The following is a 17,385-nucleotide window of genomic DNA, read 5'->3' on the forward strand; positions in this document are numbered from 1 at the left end:
GACCCGGATAGTAAATTAAATTATATAAAAAATAACTTAATATGACTTGGTTGGTCAAGTAGGACCAAAAACGACCTGAACAATTAATAAGAATACTACATGACTTTAAAAAAAATTAATGATAGCATCATTTTTTTTTTAATATCAAGACAACAATATTTTTATTTAGATGGATCAATTAAGGCTAAACCAGGTCATGGATCCAAATGAGTTTAAGAACTTTGTCTTTTGAAACTATGATTCTTTAAAAAAAAAAATAATTATAGGTTATATAAAAAGAATGCTTTTACTATTATTATAAAAAATCTATTCTAATCTTATTTGATATCAAAGAAAAAACTGAATAATATTTAATTAAATAATATATTTATTATATTTTAGATTAATTAATTTTAAAGAAACTTAAATTTAATTAAAGGAAAAAAAAGCAAAAAAAAAAAAAACCTAAATATACATGCATGAGTAACCTATCATGTTTGTCCCATAAAGAATAAACTTAGGCACGTAGGCTTGCTAGGCCAGAGGAAAGCACACCCAGCCTTTTAATTTTTTAAAATTATAATTTAGCCAATAATTTTAGTTTTTTATAAAAAAATAGATGATGTATCATTTATTAAGTTTATGGTCACTTGAAAGAAAATCATACTAGGATGCTTGAGACCAAAAAAATCAAAATTTAACATATATTTATCTAAAACACTCTTAGGTAGAGTCTGGTTACTATTCTGAAATATAAAAAATAAAGATAATAAATATAAAAATGTATCTAAAATAATTTTGAATACATAAAAAATAAAGATAAAAATGTATCTAAAATAATTTTGAATAAATAAAAATAAAAACATAAAAAATTATCTTTAAAATAGTTTTGAAGTGAATATTTATACTTTCAAAATAAAAATACAAAAAAAAATACCTTTTATTCTCACTGTCTATCTTCTTTATCTTGAAATAATAACTAAATACTATCTTATAACCAAATAAACTAATTCATTAATTAAAAAAAAACTCCAAATCAACTCAAAAACACAAAATTGAATAGAAAACTAAAATCCTTTTCAGCCTCAATCTACATTTTCTTCAACATAGAAAACCAAAATAAATAAATAAATGAAGAGGAACAGTTTTGACACTATATTTTTTTCGTTAACGAATTCTCCCCAATAAAAGTCTTTTAATCTCATTCACTATTTTACAATGATTGTCTCACCTCTCTTAGACTCAGGAATTGGTATGCGAATAAAATAAAATTTTGGTTAAAATATATATTTTTTAAACTAAAAGGACTAAAAAGAAATTTAATATAATTTAAAGGGCAATTTTTTTTTGAAAAGGCATATTTTTTAAGAGTAAAAATATTCTTTGTTTTTGCCATATTGTCAAATTAGGTCCTTTATTTTCAATCTCTTTCAAATCAATATAAACAAATATGTTTTTACAAAATCAAATATCATAAAGGTAGGGTGTGTTTTGACACATTGAGAATCTCATGAAAAACTAATAAAAATAAAATTTTAGGGCTAAATTTGAAATAACACATTGTGCACAGATGAAAATGAAAAAAAAAAACTTGGTGACTGAATTGGAAAAAAAACCCTTCAAGGATCAAAGAAAAATACAAAAAACTGTCTCAGTAAACAGTAAATCTGCTCTATAAATTTCTATTATGTGCAAATATTGCTCGTTTGTGTGTACTGTAACAACAACAATATTTGAAGAATTACATTACAATTACAAAAAAAATCAGGACTTTTGTAATATAATTCTTAAAATAATGTTACACAAAAGACATTACCATTTGAAATGGTATGTTGACGGAAAGATAGCAGTGGTATAGAATTATGGATGGATGATATTACCATATGAAATAGTATGTTGGACTAAATGAGACAAAATTAAGAATAGAGGGACCAAATGCACCATTAACCTTAACTAGAATCAATCAGCTCAACGTGGTGTTTGATCTTGTACACTACAGCTGACTACACGAGATCCTCCTCCCTGCCACCGCTCTCCAATCTCCAGTCTTAACAGCATATAAATGGTAAATTGTAGTCAACTTGAAGTTTTATCTTATATAACTACTGGAGTCCTAGTGTGAAAATTGGTTCAGCTAATGTACGAACCCCTAAAAATCCATCTTTTAGTAATAGCTAATACTCTCCCTCCATACCAGCTTTGCTTCTTTACCTCCACGGTCACACTGGGTCACTGAGAAACCGAGTTCAAGCACTGTGGAGATCTAGAGTGTGTGTGTGTGTGTCTAAGTAAGCTCTCATTGAAGAGCTAGCTAGATTCATCTTTCAGGTTTGATCCATTTCTCTACTTCTTTTACTCTTATTTTCTTCAAAAGCTCAAATCTTTTTGTTTAATGGATTTGGGAAATGCTATCAAACGATCTCAAAAGTCTCAGTCTTTTTACTTGTTTTACTCGCTTTCCTTTCTGGGTTTTTGAAATGCAATCAAAAGGTGCTACTTTCTTTCAGTTTTTGGTTTGCTGGTTTATGATCTTGTTGGGTTAAAAATGTTAACTTTGTAGTCGACCAGAAGTCCACAGCCGTTTCAAGACTCGCGCCTGTCTTTAGCATAACCAAACTTTTAGGACTAACAAATATTTGGCCTATGAATTGCAGCAATAGCTGTGAAGTATTTTTTTTTCCTTTTTCCTTTTTTAGCTATTACAGCTTAAAAACAAGTTCAGACTTTTGAGGCCCAGGAAATGAATCTAAGTTTTCTTTTAGCTGCTTTTGTAACGATTCATGATAATTGATGACTTCGTTTCTAAATCTAGATCTCAAATTCAGACAAGTGTTCAGCTGTTATATCAACTATTGGTGCTGTTTCTTTAAGCTTGTTCTTAAATTACGTGTCAAATTGTAGTCGATAATTTGACAGTTATCCTTCCATGGCAGTAGATTTGTTTACTGTTTTTCCCAATAGTTGAGTTACTTCCAGAATTTTATTGGAGTTGCTGATGTTAAAATTCTAAAGACGCAGGTCAGAGATTCTTGTGATACATCTTGTTTTTATTAGCAAGTCGGCTGACCATCTTGATAAAAAAAAAGAGCAGCTTAAAAACGTTAAATGAGACGGCAGATTTATTTATTAATGGAAGTAAATCTGAAGTTAGCAATGATTTCATGTGAAAATCAATCTATTTGTCATATCTGTTGAGGTTAGAAGACATTTTGTTAATCATATTTGTATTTTATTTGAGTATATCAAGAGTCCTGCATTTGCCTTTTGATGCCACTAGGCATCATAACTCACTTATAGCTTAAACATATCTGCTCTCTATCTCGTGATTGATGAATTTTTTTCAAGTTTTTTTCAAAAAGTTCTTCCCTTTCAGCTTTAGCTTTTCTGCCAAATGTTCCACAGCAAGTTAAATTTTCTTACTATATTGCATCTTATTGTGTGCTTCAGGGGATTCTCCCAAACACATCATGGGTAACAAGCACAACTCTGCAGGGTTCAAAACACGAAGTCCATTGTCAATATTCATTGTTATCTGTTTGTGCTGTTTCTTCTACATCCTGGGTGCATGGCAGAAGAGTGGTTTTGGAAAAGGAGATGGCATAGCTGTACAGATGTCCAAGCAGACGGATTGTCAAATCTTCCCTGATCTGAACTTTGAAACCCATCATAATGATGTTGAGATTATTGAGCCTTCTAAGCCAAAAGCCAAAGTATTTAAACCATGTGATGTCAAGTATACTGATTATCCCCCTTGCCAAGAAAAAGATCGAGCCATGAAATTTCCTCGGGAGAATATGATATACCGGGAAAGGCATTGTCCTCGTGAAGAAGAAAAACTGCGTTGTCTTATTCCAGCACCCAAAGGGTACACGACTCCATTTCCTTGGCCAAAAGGCCGTGATTATGTCCATTATGCTAATGTTCCGCATAAAAGCCTGACTGTGGAGAAGGCTGTTCAGAACTGGGTTCAATTTCAGGGTGATGTATTCAAATTTCCAGGAGGAGGAACCATGTTTCCTCAAGGTGCAGATGCATACATTGATGAACTTGCATCGGTGATCCCTATAGCAGATGGCTCTGTCAGAACAGCACTAGATACTGGTTGTGGGGTATGTTGATTGCTCTTATTATCAATATTTTCAATCAAATTGTTGTCAACCTATGATCATGTGATGTATATATAAATGTTCAGCTGCCTAATAGCTTAGAATTCAGTTCCTCTCAGTGGTTAGTCAGAACGTTTTGGTAACTGTTTTGCTGTTGTCTTTCATCTTGAGATATTTATCGTGGGTATGGAGCCACCCTAAATGCTGCTTGATAGTCCTAGAATGTTTGACTGGGTTGTATACTCCCCTATAGTTTAAGAGCTAAAGTAAACTCTTATGTATATTCATGACTTTGTATTGTCTTTGTTTGGATGTGATGGCTAATTAAGGGCTGACCACCCATCTTCAAAGGATCTGATACCTTTATGTGACTTCATTCTGGAGTCTCTAATGTTTAATATTACATCCCTTGTTTTTGTGCTTTTGGAGGTGGATTATTCTTTAAAGTACAAAAATCTTTTTACTATCTTGCTCACCCATTGTAATAGGACCTATAAGTTTGGAGTGATATAAGTACAATATAAAACCATTCTTGAAGTTCACTCAATAGCGTAAGCTTTTGGATTGATATGATTCTTTCATAAAGTATGAAAGCATTAATAATCAAATGATTAGGGGTTTGAATCTCACTATTCCTATTCTATCTTCAAATTATATTTAATTAATAGCACAAGGTAGTGTGACTTATTGCAAGTTTCAAGCTCAAAGAACTTTTAATTGAGAGGGTATCTTAGAGAGTAATATAAAACCATTCCTGGGGCCTCATCCAATGACTTAACTTTTACGTTGAGATGGTTGTTTGACTAACAAATCATGATATTTTTTTATTGTTTTATGCGGCTGAGCTAATGAATGCAATTATCATATAGGTAGCCAGCTGGGGAGCATACCTGATGAAAAGAAATGTGTTGGCTATGTCATTTGCACCACGAGACAATCATGAAGCGCAGGTACAGTTTGCATTGGAGCGGGGAGTACCTGCTGTTATTGGGGTTCTAGGTTCGATACATCTTCCATACCCATCGAGAGCCTTTGATATGGCCCAGTGCTCTCGATGTCTAATTCCATGGGCCGCAAATGGTTAGTGCTGCTACTATTAACATCAGTGATGATTTTGTTTATTTTTCTTAAGAGTACGCTTCAGTATTTCAACAGATGGATGGAGTTGTAGATATCTGTATGTGTGAAACTTAGTCTAGAAATGCTATTGATAACAATAAAGACCCTCTTCATGAAAATTATAAGTTTGTAGGAGATGATTGATAATTGAATGTTTGGTGCAAGATCTTCAATCACAGCATCCTAGTACAATGACTTACAAGTTGTGACAGATTTGATAGGTTGGAAAAATGGAAAGTAGGTGATAGGCTGTGTTTTAGCGATGTAACAAGAAGGAACTAAGGATCAAGTAGATGTAAGAAAAAGAAAACAAACCTAGCATCACGCTACAGCTCCTAGAAATCACACCTAGGAATTCTTAGGCATCACTCCTAAGATAAGATGCATCTCTCATCACATAAGCGTGAAGAAACCATTTCTAGTAAAAATAATGAACTCAAAAGGGCAGGCTCTCAAATAAAAATCAGAACATAAGCTGGAGATTGATACTTGAGGTTATTGGAAACTATGTTCTTAAGCTAAAAGTATCAGTGCCTTGACCCTCAGATGGATTTTACACCACCTTTTCCCTGTTGCCATATGATAATCAGCTTTCAAGTTTGATAGATGGCTTGTTTTGTTATTGCAGTTAAAAACCAGCTGAGCTTTTAAGATTGTGCTCCACAAAAACTATATTCTCATTTCAGTTAAACTTTTTACTTATCTTATTATCTTCCATGTGGAAGTATCTTATTAAATTTGAGGTTTCAATACCTAAACTGATTGTATTAACTAGATCTCTTTTTATCTGGTGGAAGCTTGCAATTTTTTTAACATGTGGATTCCTGTATCCAGATGGAATGTTCTTGATGGAAGTTGACCGTGTCCTCAGACCTGGTGGATACTGGATCCTTTCTGGCCCGCCAATCAATTGGAAGACCTACTACCAGACATGGAAACGGTCTAAGGCTGATCTCCAAGCTGAGCAAAGAAGGATTGAAGAGCTGGCTGAAAGTCTTTGCTGGGAGAAGAAGTATGAGAAGGGAGATATTGCTATCTTTAGGAAAAAAGCAAATAACAAAAACTGCCGCAGGAAGTCTGCTAGTATTTGTGAATCAAAAGATGCTGACGATGTCTGGTGAGTTTGCATGCACCTTGATTTGCTTATTTTTTATTACACCTGTTAGAGGTCTGAACAGCCTCTGAGAAGATGTTCTGCTCATCTAGTACGAAGTTGCATTGGAATGTGTGGACAATTGCCAAATTCACTTCATTTACTTTTAGAAGATGGAATTGAGAGGGCTGTTTACAAGGAAAAGAAGAAGCTTAAGTGGAGTTTGCTTCCTCATGTTCTATTTGGTTGAAATTTGGAGAGAGAGAGAGAGAGAGAGAGGAATTTTTAAAAGGGGAGGATAGCCCATTTCAAGGTTAAAACATCTCTTTAAAATGTTTATGATTGCTAGACATAATAGTGCTAGGTTCACTCTTGTTTCATTTATGGTTTTGGGTGAAATTTCATGCAATGCCATTGCTTAGTTTCATTCAACTTTGAATTCATACCAAACATCTAAACTAGAAAATGTCGTATTAAATGGTTGAACTAACAATATATAGCTCATGACATGCATGCTGTTAACTAAGATAACCATGAATTGACTAGGTAATTGATGGAGGGACAAGTATGAAATAGAAGTAAAATAAAATGATTGGAGGTCAACCCGCAGATGAAGTATTTCATTCTATGCATCATTTTCAGTTTAGGCATTCATTTCCTCTTTTATTCATTTCCATGGTGAACTAATTGGGTTAGCATTCTCTCATGTGACACCCCTTTGACTGGTGGTGGATATAGAGCTAGCTATAATTGCCCTTTTAATATCTACAAGTAACAGTGTTTTCCCCCTGTAATTCTTTCCCGGCGGTTTATTTTAGGTACAAGGAAATGGAAGCATGCAAAACTCCTCTCCCTGAAGTAAACAGTGCAAATGAAGTAGCAGGAGGGGAGTTAAAGAAGTTTCCAGAGAGGCTTTTTGCAATTCCTCCTCGAGTAGCCAAGGGACTTGTCAAGGGTGTCACAGCTGAATCCTTTCAGGAGGACAATAAACTTTGGAAAAAGCGTATAAATGCTTATAAAAGGAACAATAAGTTGATTGGCACTACGAGATACAGGAACATCATGGATATGAATGCAGGGCTTGGAGGATTTGCAGCAGCACTTGAATCCCCAAAATCATGGGTGATGAATGTAGTTCCAACCATTGCTAAGAATACTTTAGGTGTTATCTACGAGAGAGGTTTAGTTGGTATTTATCATGACTGGTATGGCCCCCGAATCTTCTCTAGTTATTCCGTGCTAATTGTGGTCTGATTTTTTTTTCTTCATGTTGTTGGCCCCTTGTTAGTCTTCTCAAGCAAAATGCTTGTGACGTTGCAAATAAATTGAGAATCACGAACCATTTCTTACCCATTCGAATTCCATCGCTTGATTGAAATAAATTGAGAGATGAACTTGAGAATTTCACTATTGATACCTAAAAAGGTCATTGCTTTCAAATCTTCATGACATTGTGATTGGTTGTCTTCTTTCAGGTGTGAAGGGTTCTCAACATACCCAAGGACATATGACTTTATCCATGCCAATGGTGTATTTAGTTTGTACCAGAACAAGTAAGCCTCCTCCTCATCCTCTTCTTCTTCTTCCAGCAGACCATAAGTCGGGTCAAATTTCAGTGCTATCTAAAGATTGTTCATATAAGCATTACACAATTTTATTAATTTGTCAATGAGGATTTGTTTTTTAATCTTATAGACAACTCATATGATGTATTTTGTGTTCATGCTAATGTGTTCTCCTTTTGCTTAGCATATTATCATAGAGCAAGTTGTGCTTTTAAATTAAGTAGTGTCATGAAAATCCATTTTTTTAACCCTTCTTACATAAAATCTGATAGACAGCTCCAGTTCTAAAATGCAAAATATCGATTTGAGGACCTCATGTGCTGGTCTATTATCTAACTTTGACCATCACTGAGTTGTAATAAAATATACTTGGAAACTGAAACAGGTGTAACCTGGAAGACATCCTGCTGGAAATGGACCGCATTTTGCGTCCTGAAGGGACTGTAATCTTCCGAGATGAGGTTGATGTTCTGAACAAGGTTAAGAAAATCGCTGGAGGAATGAGATGGGATACAAAAATGATGGATCATGAGGATGGCCCCCTTGTACCTGAGAAGATAGTGGTGGTGGTTAAACAGTACTGGGTTGGTGGCACAGGAAACAGCACATCAAGTGATCAATAATCCGATAGTCATTGTTTTCAGGGCAAAATTATGCCAGCAATTACATTGCCAAGCAAGTGATTAAATTGCTGAACTGAAGAATTCTTATTTAAGTTATTAATATGTTGTTGGTTATTTTTGAAAAAAAAATAAGTTTTTTTTTTATTTATTTTGTGATGTTTTCAAAATATGTATTGATGTTAAAAATGATTTTTAAAAAATAAAAAATATTATTTAATATATTTTAAAATAAAAGTACTTTAAAACCAATTACAATCACATTTTAAAACACATATTAAAGATTATATTTCTGAGTTAACCACAGCCAATATTCAGTTTATTCCATTTTGCCAAGACTAAAAGTCAAAGGATCTCGGAGTCCATTGTTGTCCGAGGTTGCAGCACACTAGCATAGCACCAACAAAGGATGGTGTGATTAAAATTGAACTAGAGGAGCAAATCAAACTAATTTCTGGAACTTGAAGGGCCATGGATCCATTTTACACTAAAAATTAATATTATAAATCATGTGATACCAAAACTAACCAGTTCTGCGAGTGATCACCAATGTCAAAAAATGCCCGCACATGAAAATCTTTATCCGGTTTGTCCTCAGGAGAAGCCGGTTTTTGTGTTTGCAGTGAAACAAATATAGTGATATAGTAAGGTAACAATCTAAATAATGTTTTGTATTATAAAGCCTACTAAAAAAATCAATTTGAAATATAGTATTTGTGAAGTATTTTTTGTATTTTTTAACTAAGTTTTGTAAAATTTTGTTTATTTATGCTATTTAAAAGGGTTTTTGAAAAAATTGATTTTTTTATTTTTTTGTTTTAAATTGATATATTTTTTGTGTTTTCAAATTATTTTTTAATATGTTGATATCAAAAATATTTTTTTAAAAATAAAAAAATATTATTTTAATATATTTTTAAGTAAATTTTTTTAAAAAAACTAACAATATTATATTTTCACTAAATATTTTATACATATTTTTTATTATATTTATAAACTTTAACCATAATTTTCACCAAACTAATTACAATTAATCATTTTTTTTTAACTTATATTTTTTAAAGTCACAATCACAAAATTACCTAAAAAACAAACAAACCCAAATTCCTCTGTCGGCTTGAAGATGAGACGCAAACCATGAATTCTGAGGGCTTGTAAACCATGTGCCTGAACTGAACGAACGAAGTTTTACCATTATTGGTGTTGAAACCACCGTCGAAATTGTATGACTTTTCTTTGCCTGCCCAAGTTCAGAGTGGCAGGCCCCTCGTTGATCGAGGTAAAGGACAGATGGAACATCCACCAATAATGGATGATTCAGAAAAAAATCCGATTGTGGCCCCTTGGCCGGCCATTAGTCCCACGCTTGGAAGGGTCAGGCTTCTTGAATAAAAATGCTTACTATTTTTGAAGTAAATGTTCATTCGTTCGAAGCTAGTGACAGCATGAACAGCTACTGTCCTGGGGTAAATATCGTCACCTTCCATTCCATATCAGAGAAGAACTTCATTCTTCTATAAATATTTCCATAATCAGTTCTTTTTTCCCTAAGCATCTTGAACGCTATCAAATGATTCTTGGCATTTGATCAAGTGATGACTTGATAAAACATTTCACCATTTAGAGATGTTTTGATGGGTTCAAATGGGTCTCATACTTTTTTGCCTTAAAAAATACAGATGTCCTTGTGATCAAGAACAGTTTTGACATTCACATCCGTGTAAGATTACATTCAATCATATAGTGGTTAATTGTATCACTTTTTATGGATTTTTTTATAATAATTGCAGATTTAATTATCCATTATATTATAATCTTTAGAATCCCACGATCAAACATAAGAATATACTAAACAATTACATTGCATGATCTTTTTCATCCAATTAAACATCTTTAATATGTAGATTTTACTCAATCTTGGATCGTTTGATGCATGCAGAGTAAAGCAATTGTTTAAATTTAAAAAATATCTTTCTTTATTTGACATGGAAAATCAAAATTTGCTTGGCTTTAATACTAACGAGTCCTTCTAGACTTCTTTATGTGTGTGGGTGAGGGTAAGATATATAGACTTAGCGACATCATCCATCTAGTCCTGCATGTGTGCTCAAGAACAAAGCAAAATACTCTAACAACATTTAGCAGGTTAATTAGTCCTATAGGGTTTTTTTTTTTATTCGAGGAAATCCATTTTCCGGAAAGTATATTTTATAAATTTAGATAAGCAAATAAAAACCTAATTGTCCTAGAATTTTATAAAAAATACACTCCCTATGATGCAGATTTCAAATGTTTTATCAACACACACTACGTCCTTTAAGGAACCTATAGTGCAATTCTGACAAGAGCAAAACGAAAACGCAAACATAACAAGTGGTGATAATGCCTGAAGTAAGTATTTGTGGTTCTCAAGTAAAGCAGGAACTTGATTTCTAGAGCGTCCGTCTCTTCAATGGCTACACTGTTCATCCAGACAAGAAGACAGATTTTCGGATATTTGAGGTGATGTTTTTGAAGGTATATATAATTGGGTCTTGACAATTACCCTGTCAAATTCGAAATCGATTAAGCCCTTTGAAGTTTTCAATAGCAATAAGAAGGGATCGAGGAAGTAGACAAACAGCTGGTGTAGCAACCATGTTTTTCAAAAACTTAATTTAAAAATAAATAATATTAAAAATAAGTTTTTAAAAAATAAAAAAAATATTTTCAAGAATAAATACAGCAAGGGATCGTGGAGGGTGTCCACTGAGAGGGAAAGTGGCAAAGCTTCTTTATTATTGTCAATCGGCTATCATGCCTTTTGGTAGAATTAATGGTGATGTTGTTGGGCAGTGGTGTGGTGGGACAGGGAAACCCGCAAGAAGGCAATATTACCTTCTTGCCGCCGGACAATTTGCATATGTGTACATGTTCGGACAAGTAAAGCTAACAAGATTTTAATTTACTTTGGTTTAAAAATCCTGCGACCTAAAAGAACTTCCATGGTTTATAAGTACGGAGATTCAAAGTTATAAGAGATAAAAGACAACTTCTTGTTATTAGCTCTGGATGAAGTATTACTTTTTCAAAACTAAATGCATGTTTTTTATTTATTTGTTAATATAGATATTCAAACCAGTATGTATCAATCTAAAATAATTTTACTAACTATAAAATTAATAATTATATAAATTTTACCAGTTTGTGTCAATCTAAAATAATTTTACTAATCATAAAATTAATAATTATATAAATTTTTAGTAGTACTAAAAAGATTTCAACTCGTAATCATTAAAGAACAAATTTAAAATTTAATCAGTTAAATTATTTTTTAGAGTTAACTAAATATATATTTGATAGTGTTGTAAAATATATTTGCAAGAATATTTTTTACATTGGAACATTGTAAGTATAAAAAAAAAAACTATAATAATATCAATTTAAATTTCTTAGATAAAAATATTTTAAAAAATTAATTAAATTGTAACTGAAACTAAATCTAAATGAGAAAAATATAAAAAAATAATTTTATCAATATCCTAAAGGAGTGGATAAAATAATTTCATCTACCATTTTACCATTTTGATTGCTAAACTTTTGCTCTTAGATGTTGAGAGTATAATAATAATTGTTTTTTTAAAATATATTTTATTTAAAAATATATTAAAATATTATTTTTTATTTTTAAAATATTATTTTTTATATTAGTATATTAAAATAATTTGAAAATACTAAATACTTATTAATTTAAAATAAAAAATTTATTTATTTTTTAAATATTATTTAAAGAAAAAACCTGTCGTAAACAGCATCATCAGTGATGTCAATGTTGCCAAATGTAGATAACCAACAGCCAAAGGGCAGGAGACCCAGGCTGGCTTTGCTATGCACTCACGATCCAATTGATGCAGTTAAAATCTGACTGGGTTAAATGGGAAAAACAAAAATACTTGGTATTTTGAAATTTAATATTACTGTATGAATATTTAACTCAACTACTAATCTAGATGTTCAGACAATGAACAGGGGTCTTGACTAGCTCATGACTGGTATCAATTTTAGCAACTAAGATTGGTAATTCAGAATGTGTTTGGTAACATTGTGTAAATTATTTTTATTTAAATTTTGAAAAAAAATTACTTAAAATGAATTTTTTTTATATCTTTAGATAATTTTGATATGTTGATATTAAAAATATAATTTTTAAAAAATAAAAAATTTTAATTTGATATATTTCTAAATAAAAAATATTTTAAACCATCACCACTACTATAATCCCAAACATACTTAGATGATGATTTAAAAGCCAAACTTTGTTCTTCGAGGGTTCCATTATATAATAAGTTAAAAAACCCATCCACTCCATAATTTTATATTTAAATGGGTGTTTGGTATTTTATTAGTTTTTGTGATTAAAGTTTTTTAAAAAAACTAATTAGAAAAAAATATTTTTAATTATGGTTTTTAAAAAGTAGATTTTTTTTAAAAAGTGTTTAGATAAAATTATTATGAGATGATTTTTGTATACAAAATAAATAAAAAAAAAAGATCTCTTTGAGTGAAATGTTGGGTTTCCTAAAACACATACACAAAACAAAAATAGTAAATTTAAAAATTTTTAAGAGTCCCAAGAATCTTGATAGATAGATTTAGAGTGTATTTAGTCTTTAATAGTAATTCACACGAACCACCACAAAAAAAGTTATAAGTGGTTTGACTTAACCTTTCAGTGACCAGTTTCTCAGTGTAATTATTATTCATTCATTAAAAATATTCTGATTTAGACATTATAGTATGAAGTATATCCACTTTATCAAGTCATGTTGATTTCCAACATTATAATCATTGATTATTTGAATAAGATTTTGAAACTCTTTTAAAACTCATTTCACCTGGATTAAGGGTTTCACAATCAATACTATTTGAAAACGTACAAAACATTTTCCCTAATTTACCTATGATAATGATTTTTTTTAATTATTTAAATACTTTTATATAGTTTATGTTATATCTAATATTTAAGTATTCCTCGTACCTTAGTTTATAAGAGAAGCTGCTTATTTTTATAAAGAAAAGAATATAATATATATCGGTCTCAACAACTCTAATTAATATTCAACCTTAATAGAACATTAACCAGGAATATTTAGTAACAGTGTTTTGATGTAATAAAAATCTTATAATTATAACAACTTTATAATTTTCTTTGCAAAATATTTTTTTTATCTCATGGACTTTATCTCTATTTTAGATTCATTAATTAAACATTAGATTCATCGATCAGATATAAATAAATACTAAACATAATTTTTTTTATTAATAATAAATATATTTTACATGAATAAAATTAGTGTTACATGTAACCAATCAATTATCTACATGATGTATTCATTAACATGAATAGTAAGTTATTTTACTTTCTACAAAATCAAAGTTTAAAAAATAATTATATGTGGGTCCAATATATATATAAAAAAAAAAAGAAATTATTCAACCAAATAAATATTTTTTTATGGCTGGAAAAAAATAAAAGTTATTATGATACTAATCAGTCTTTGAATCTCGTCATTATCTTTGTCACACTTGGATATCGCGACGACTGATTAAAAAAATAAATCACTCGATTGGAAAAAAAAACAGTTATGTGGTGATCTTGTTCTTTTAGGGAAAAATGTCTTGTTTAAGAAGTCAACATCTAATATTATAGTCATTAGGAACCCTAACTAGTCAACAAAGATTTTATGGTACGTGAATGGTTACACAAAAGAAAAGATGCTATCACCATTTAAGCGTCCTACCGGAGACAGGTTGTATTATTGATTTTGTTTAAAATTGCTAAGAATTTGTTCTTCTTTTTTCTTTTTTATTCTTCCTTTCATGTTCATGACTCTGGTTTCAATGAACAAGTTCTATGAATATTTGTAACTCTAACGTTGTTAAATATCGCACAAATTCAAAAAATACGACACTCCTGACTCTGGTCTCATTGAATATTTTCACAAAAAATAAATTTGAAAAAGAAATTTTCTATGTCATTTTTTTCTTGTTTATCCTTTATTATTTTATCCTTTTTAGATGGAAGTAAAAACATTGCACGGCATATTTTTATTTAACAGTAATAGTCCAATAGTAATAGTCCACAAATTAAGCACATCTATAAAAAAAAAATACAAACATAAAGAAAAAAATAAAACAAAGTGCGAGGGGCCCATAAATAAATTAATGAAGGCCCCCAAATATTTTTGAAATTTTCTATTATCGAAAGGGAGTTTGTTTGGTCAAATATCAAATTAGAATAGGCATAAAAATTATGGCCAGGACATAAGAGTATATTTTGCCAAGCATACTCTTAACAAACACAATTTGGGCAGGTTTGGTCTAGAGCCCAAACCCAACCTAGTCATTTTTTCTTTTTGGTCTAAAACTCATACAACCTGTAAAAGCATTGGCTGACTCTAGAAAAATAAGGATGATATTTTTTTTTTGAAATTGAAACAATGATATGCTAGATCATCCCCCTTAACCTGAGTTAAATAAAAAATTTATAATTCGAGTTATATAGACACAACCACAATATATTAACTTGATAATTGATCCTTCTTTTCCCTTTCCTTATTATCTTTGTGATCAGGCTTTTATGAAGCTTGAGTTGTATGAAATCAAAAGAGAAATTGAAGATGGTAAAGAATAATGAAAGTGATTGAAAAAAATAGACTAAAGTCGGGTGAGATGTTATCTAAGAGTCAATTGAAGAGTTTTATAAAATAAAAAACTAAATTGAATGACTAGCATGTGTAAAACAGATGCTTATATATGAGAGGGGTTGTCATTTTAGAGAGGCATGTGTAGCACACTTTAGTCTCCAAAGTCATCCTTTAGTGATAGTCCTCTAATCATGGTGACATGAGCCTCCTGTTAAGGTGGCATGGAGTGTAATTAGTTATTTGGTGTGTTTTATTTTGATATAGTTTTTAGATATTATTATAATTTTAATAACTCTTTTTTCAATTATTGTGTATAATAATACTAATAATAAATTGTTCATCAAAAATTGATTTAATTTTTTTTATTGTTAAAATTTTTAAATAGATTTTGAACATAATTTTATCATATTTATGATTTTTTTTAGCTTTCAATCACATATGAACATATTATTTTGACTTTTTCTTTAACTTGTTTTGACTATCATAAAATAATTTTGTTTAAAGAAAAACAGTGATTTCAAGTAAAAATATTATATTTGTTAATATAAATTTTTATCTTAATGGAAAAAAATTACTATAACTATATTTTTAATTTAATAACAGTGCAAAAACAATTTCTAAGACTTCAACCCTTTTTTTCTTTAAAAAACTTTTTGATCACCACAATATTTCATGGTGATACAACCTAGTTATTTATGGAATAACATAGTCTAACAACATGTTATCATCTTTAATTACTCATTTTAAGCTTGAAAAAAATTGAAAATTAAATAGTTTTTATATAAAAAAATTGAAAATTAAATAGTTTTTATATAAAAAAATTCAAATCTTAGAAAGATCTTTTATGAATAACATACAGGAGAGCATGTTAACATCTTTAATTCCTCATTTTTAGCTTGAACAATTGAACATTTTAGTTTTATTTATAAAAAAACATTTTAATAACTTTTTTTTTTTAAAAAAAAACCACATTGAGGATCTAATCTACTCAAGCTATTTAGGGTGAGATAATACAGGACCCTACTAGAATTTCATGTTAGTCCCTATTATACACTGAAATTGATCAAAAAGTTATAAAGTCTAAACTAGTAGAACATGCAAAACTTTATTATAGATCAAACTTGATAAAATCTAGATTTAAATATGGATGATGAATGAAAGACATAAAGAGTCTATATGCTACAGGATCCTTGAATCAAGAAATAAATGGGTAATTAACTTAAATAGAATGAGTTGGTAGTTAACAGAAATTATTTTGAATAATGTGACTAGATAGTTATAAAAAGTTAACTTGAATAAAGTGAATAAATAGTTATTAGAAGTTCTCTTTAACTTCTCTATTTTAAAGAAGGAGGTAAGACAATAAAAAAAAAAAAACATAACACAATCAGTTCAATAAAAATTCAAATAATTACATTGCAGTTGTATCAAGTTCTTAAGAATTTTCAAATCTAAAACTAGTAGGTAATAGCTTGTAGGTAGTAATTTTAGAGATAATAACTTTATAGGCAATAGAACAATAAATGATAACTTTGTAGGTGATAATCAGGTAAACATTTAATTTTTTTTTATAATTAGTAGATTTGTAATTTCAATTATATTTTATTATACAAAAGTTTCAATTCATGATTGTAATTAATTTTCCATGAATATAAGTATTTATTTTTTAAGTTATTGAGTCTATTTTCAAGTTGTTTTAATTATTTGATTATTTTTTCTGTTAAACTATTATTTATTTGAAATAGATTTAATTATAGTAATACTTTTATAATTCAATAATATAAATTTAAAATCCTACGGGTAAATCTAGAATTGAATCTAGAGTTTTAGAAGTAGTTAACTTTTCGAAATTCAAATTAACTAACTTGAAACACTAATTTTAAATTGGGAAGTTTTTTTAATTGAATATAGGATAACCTTTATCGCACCGTCATTATTAGAATATTAAAAATTAACTTTCCAGTGTAATTGCGAAACAAGAGAGTATGAAAGAATGAATAAATTTTTCAAATTCAAAATAATAAATCATCACACGATCCCGTATATGAATTTACTTAATTTCTAAATTAATGTATTTCTGAAGAACACGACATCAAGCCAATTGAATGAGCTAAATTGAATAAAATATAGAACAATAAATATGATATACTTGTGTCAGTTGGTTCCCGTGGCGAAGAAGGAGGGAGCCACGGAGGGCACGTGACTATGGACGCTTGC

The 17,385-nt window shown here is 30.0% G+C and overlaps 1 protein-coding gene across 2 annotated transcripts; it reads left to right on the plus strand.

Annotated features, from left to right (window-relative positions):
* The first annotated feature begins 2,089 nt into the window (after window positions 1-2,089).
* Window positions 2,090-8,614, plus strand: LOC105130982 (probable methyltransferase PMT14). 2 transcript variants are annotated; one of them, XM_011033729.1, is made up of 7 exons: window positions 2,090-2,307; window positions 3,427-4,088; window positions 4,955-5,165; window positions 6,039-6,321; window positions 7,116-7,502; window positions 7,773-7,850; window positions 8,248-8,614. In XM_011033729.1, exons 2-7 carry the CDS (start codon window positions 3,447-3,449, stop codon window positions 8,483-8,485), a joined length of 1,839 nt encoding a protein of 612 aa, XP_011032031.1. In that variant the 5' UTR covers window positions 2,090-2,307; window positions 3,427-3,446; the 3' UTR covers window positions 8,486-8,614. The 2 variants fall into 2 exon arrangements, with proteins under 2 accessions (XP_011032031.1, XP_011032032.1); XM_011033730.1 differs by lacking the exon at window positions 2,090-2,307 and adding an exon at window positions 3,008-3,032.
* Window positions 8,615-17,385: the final 8,771 nt, after the last annotated feature.

This window comes from Populus euphratica, unplaced genomic scaffold (genome assembly GCF_000495115.2).
Source record: "Populus euphratica unplaced genomic scaffold, PopEup_1.0 scaffold43.1, whole genome shotgun sequence".
Taxonomy (NCBI): domain Eukaryota; kingdom Viridiplantae; phylum Streptophyta; class Magnoliopsida; order Malpighiales; family Salicaceae; genus Populus; species Populus euphratica.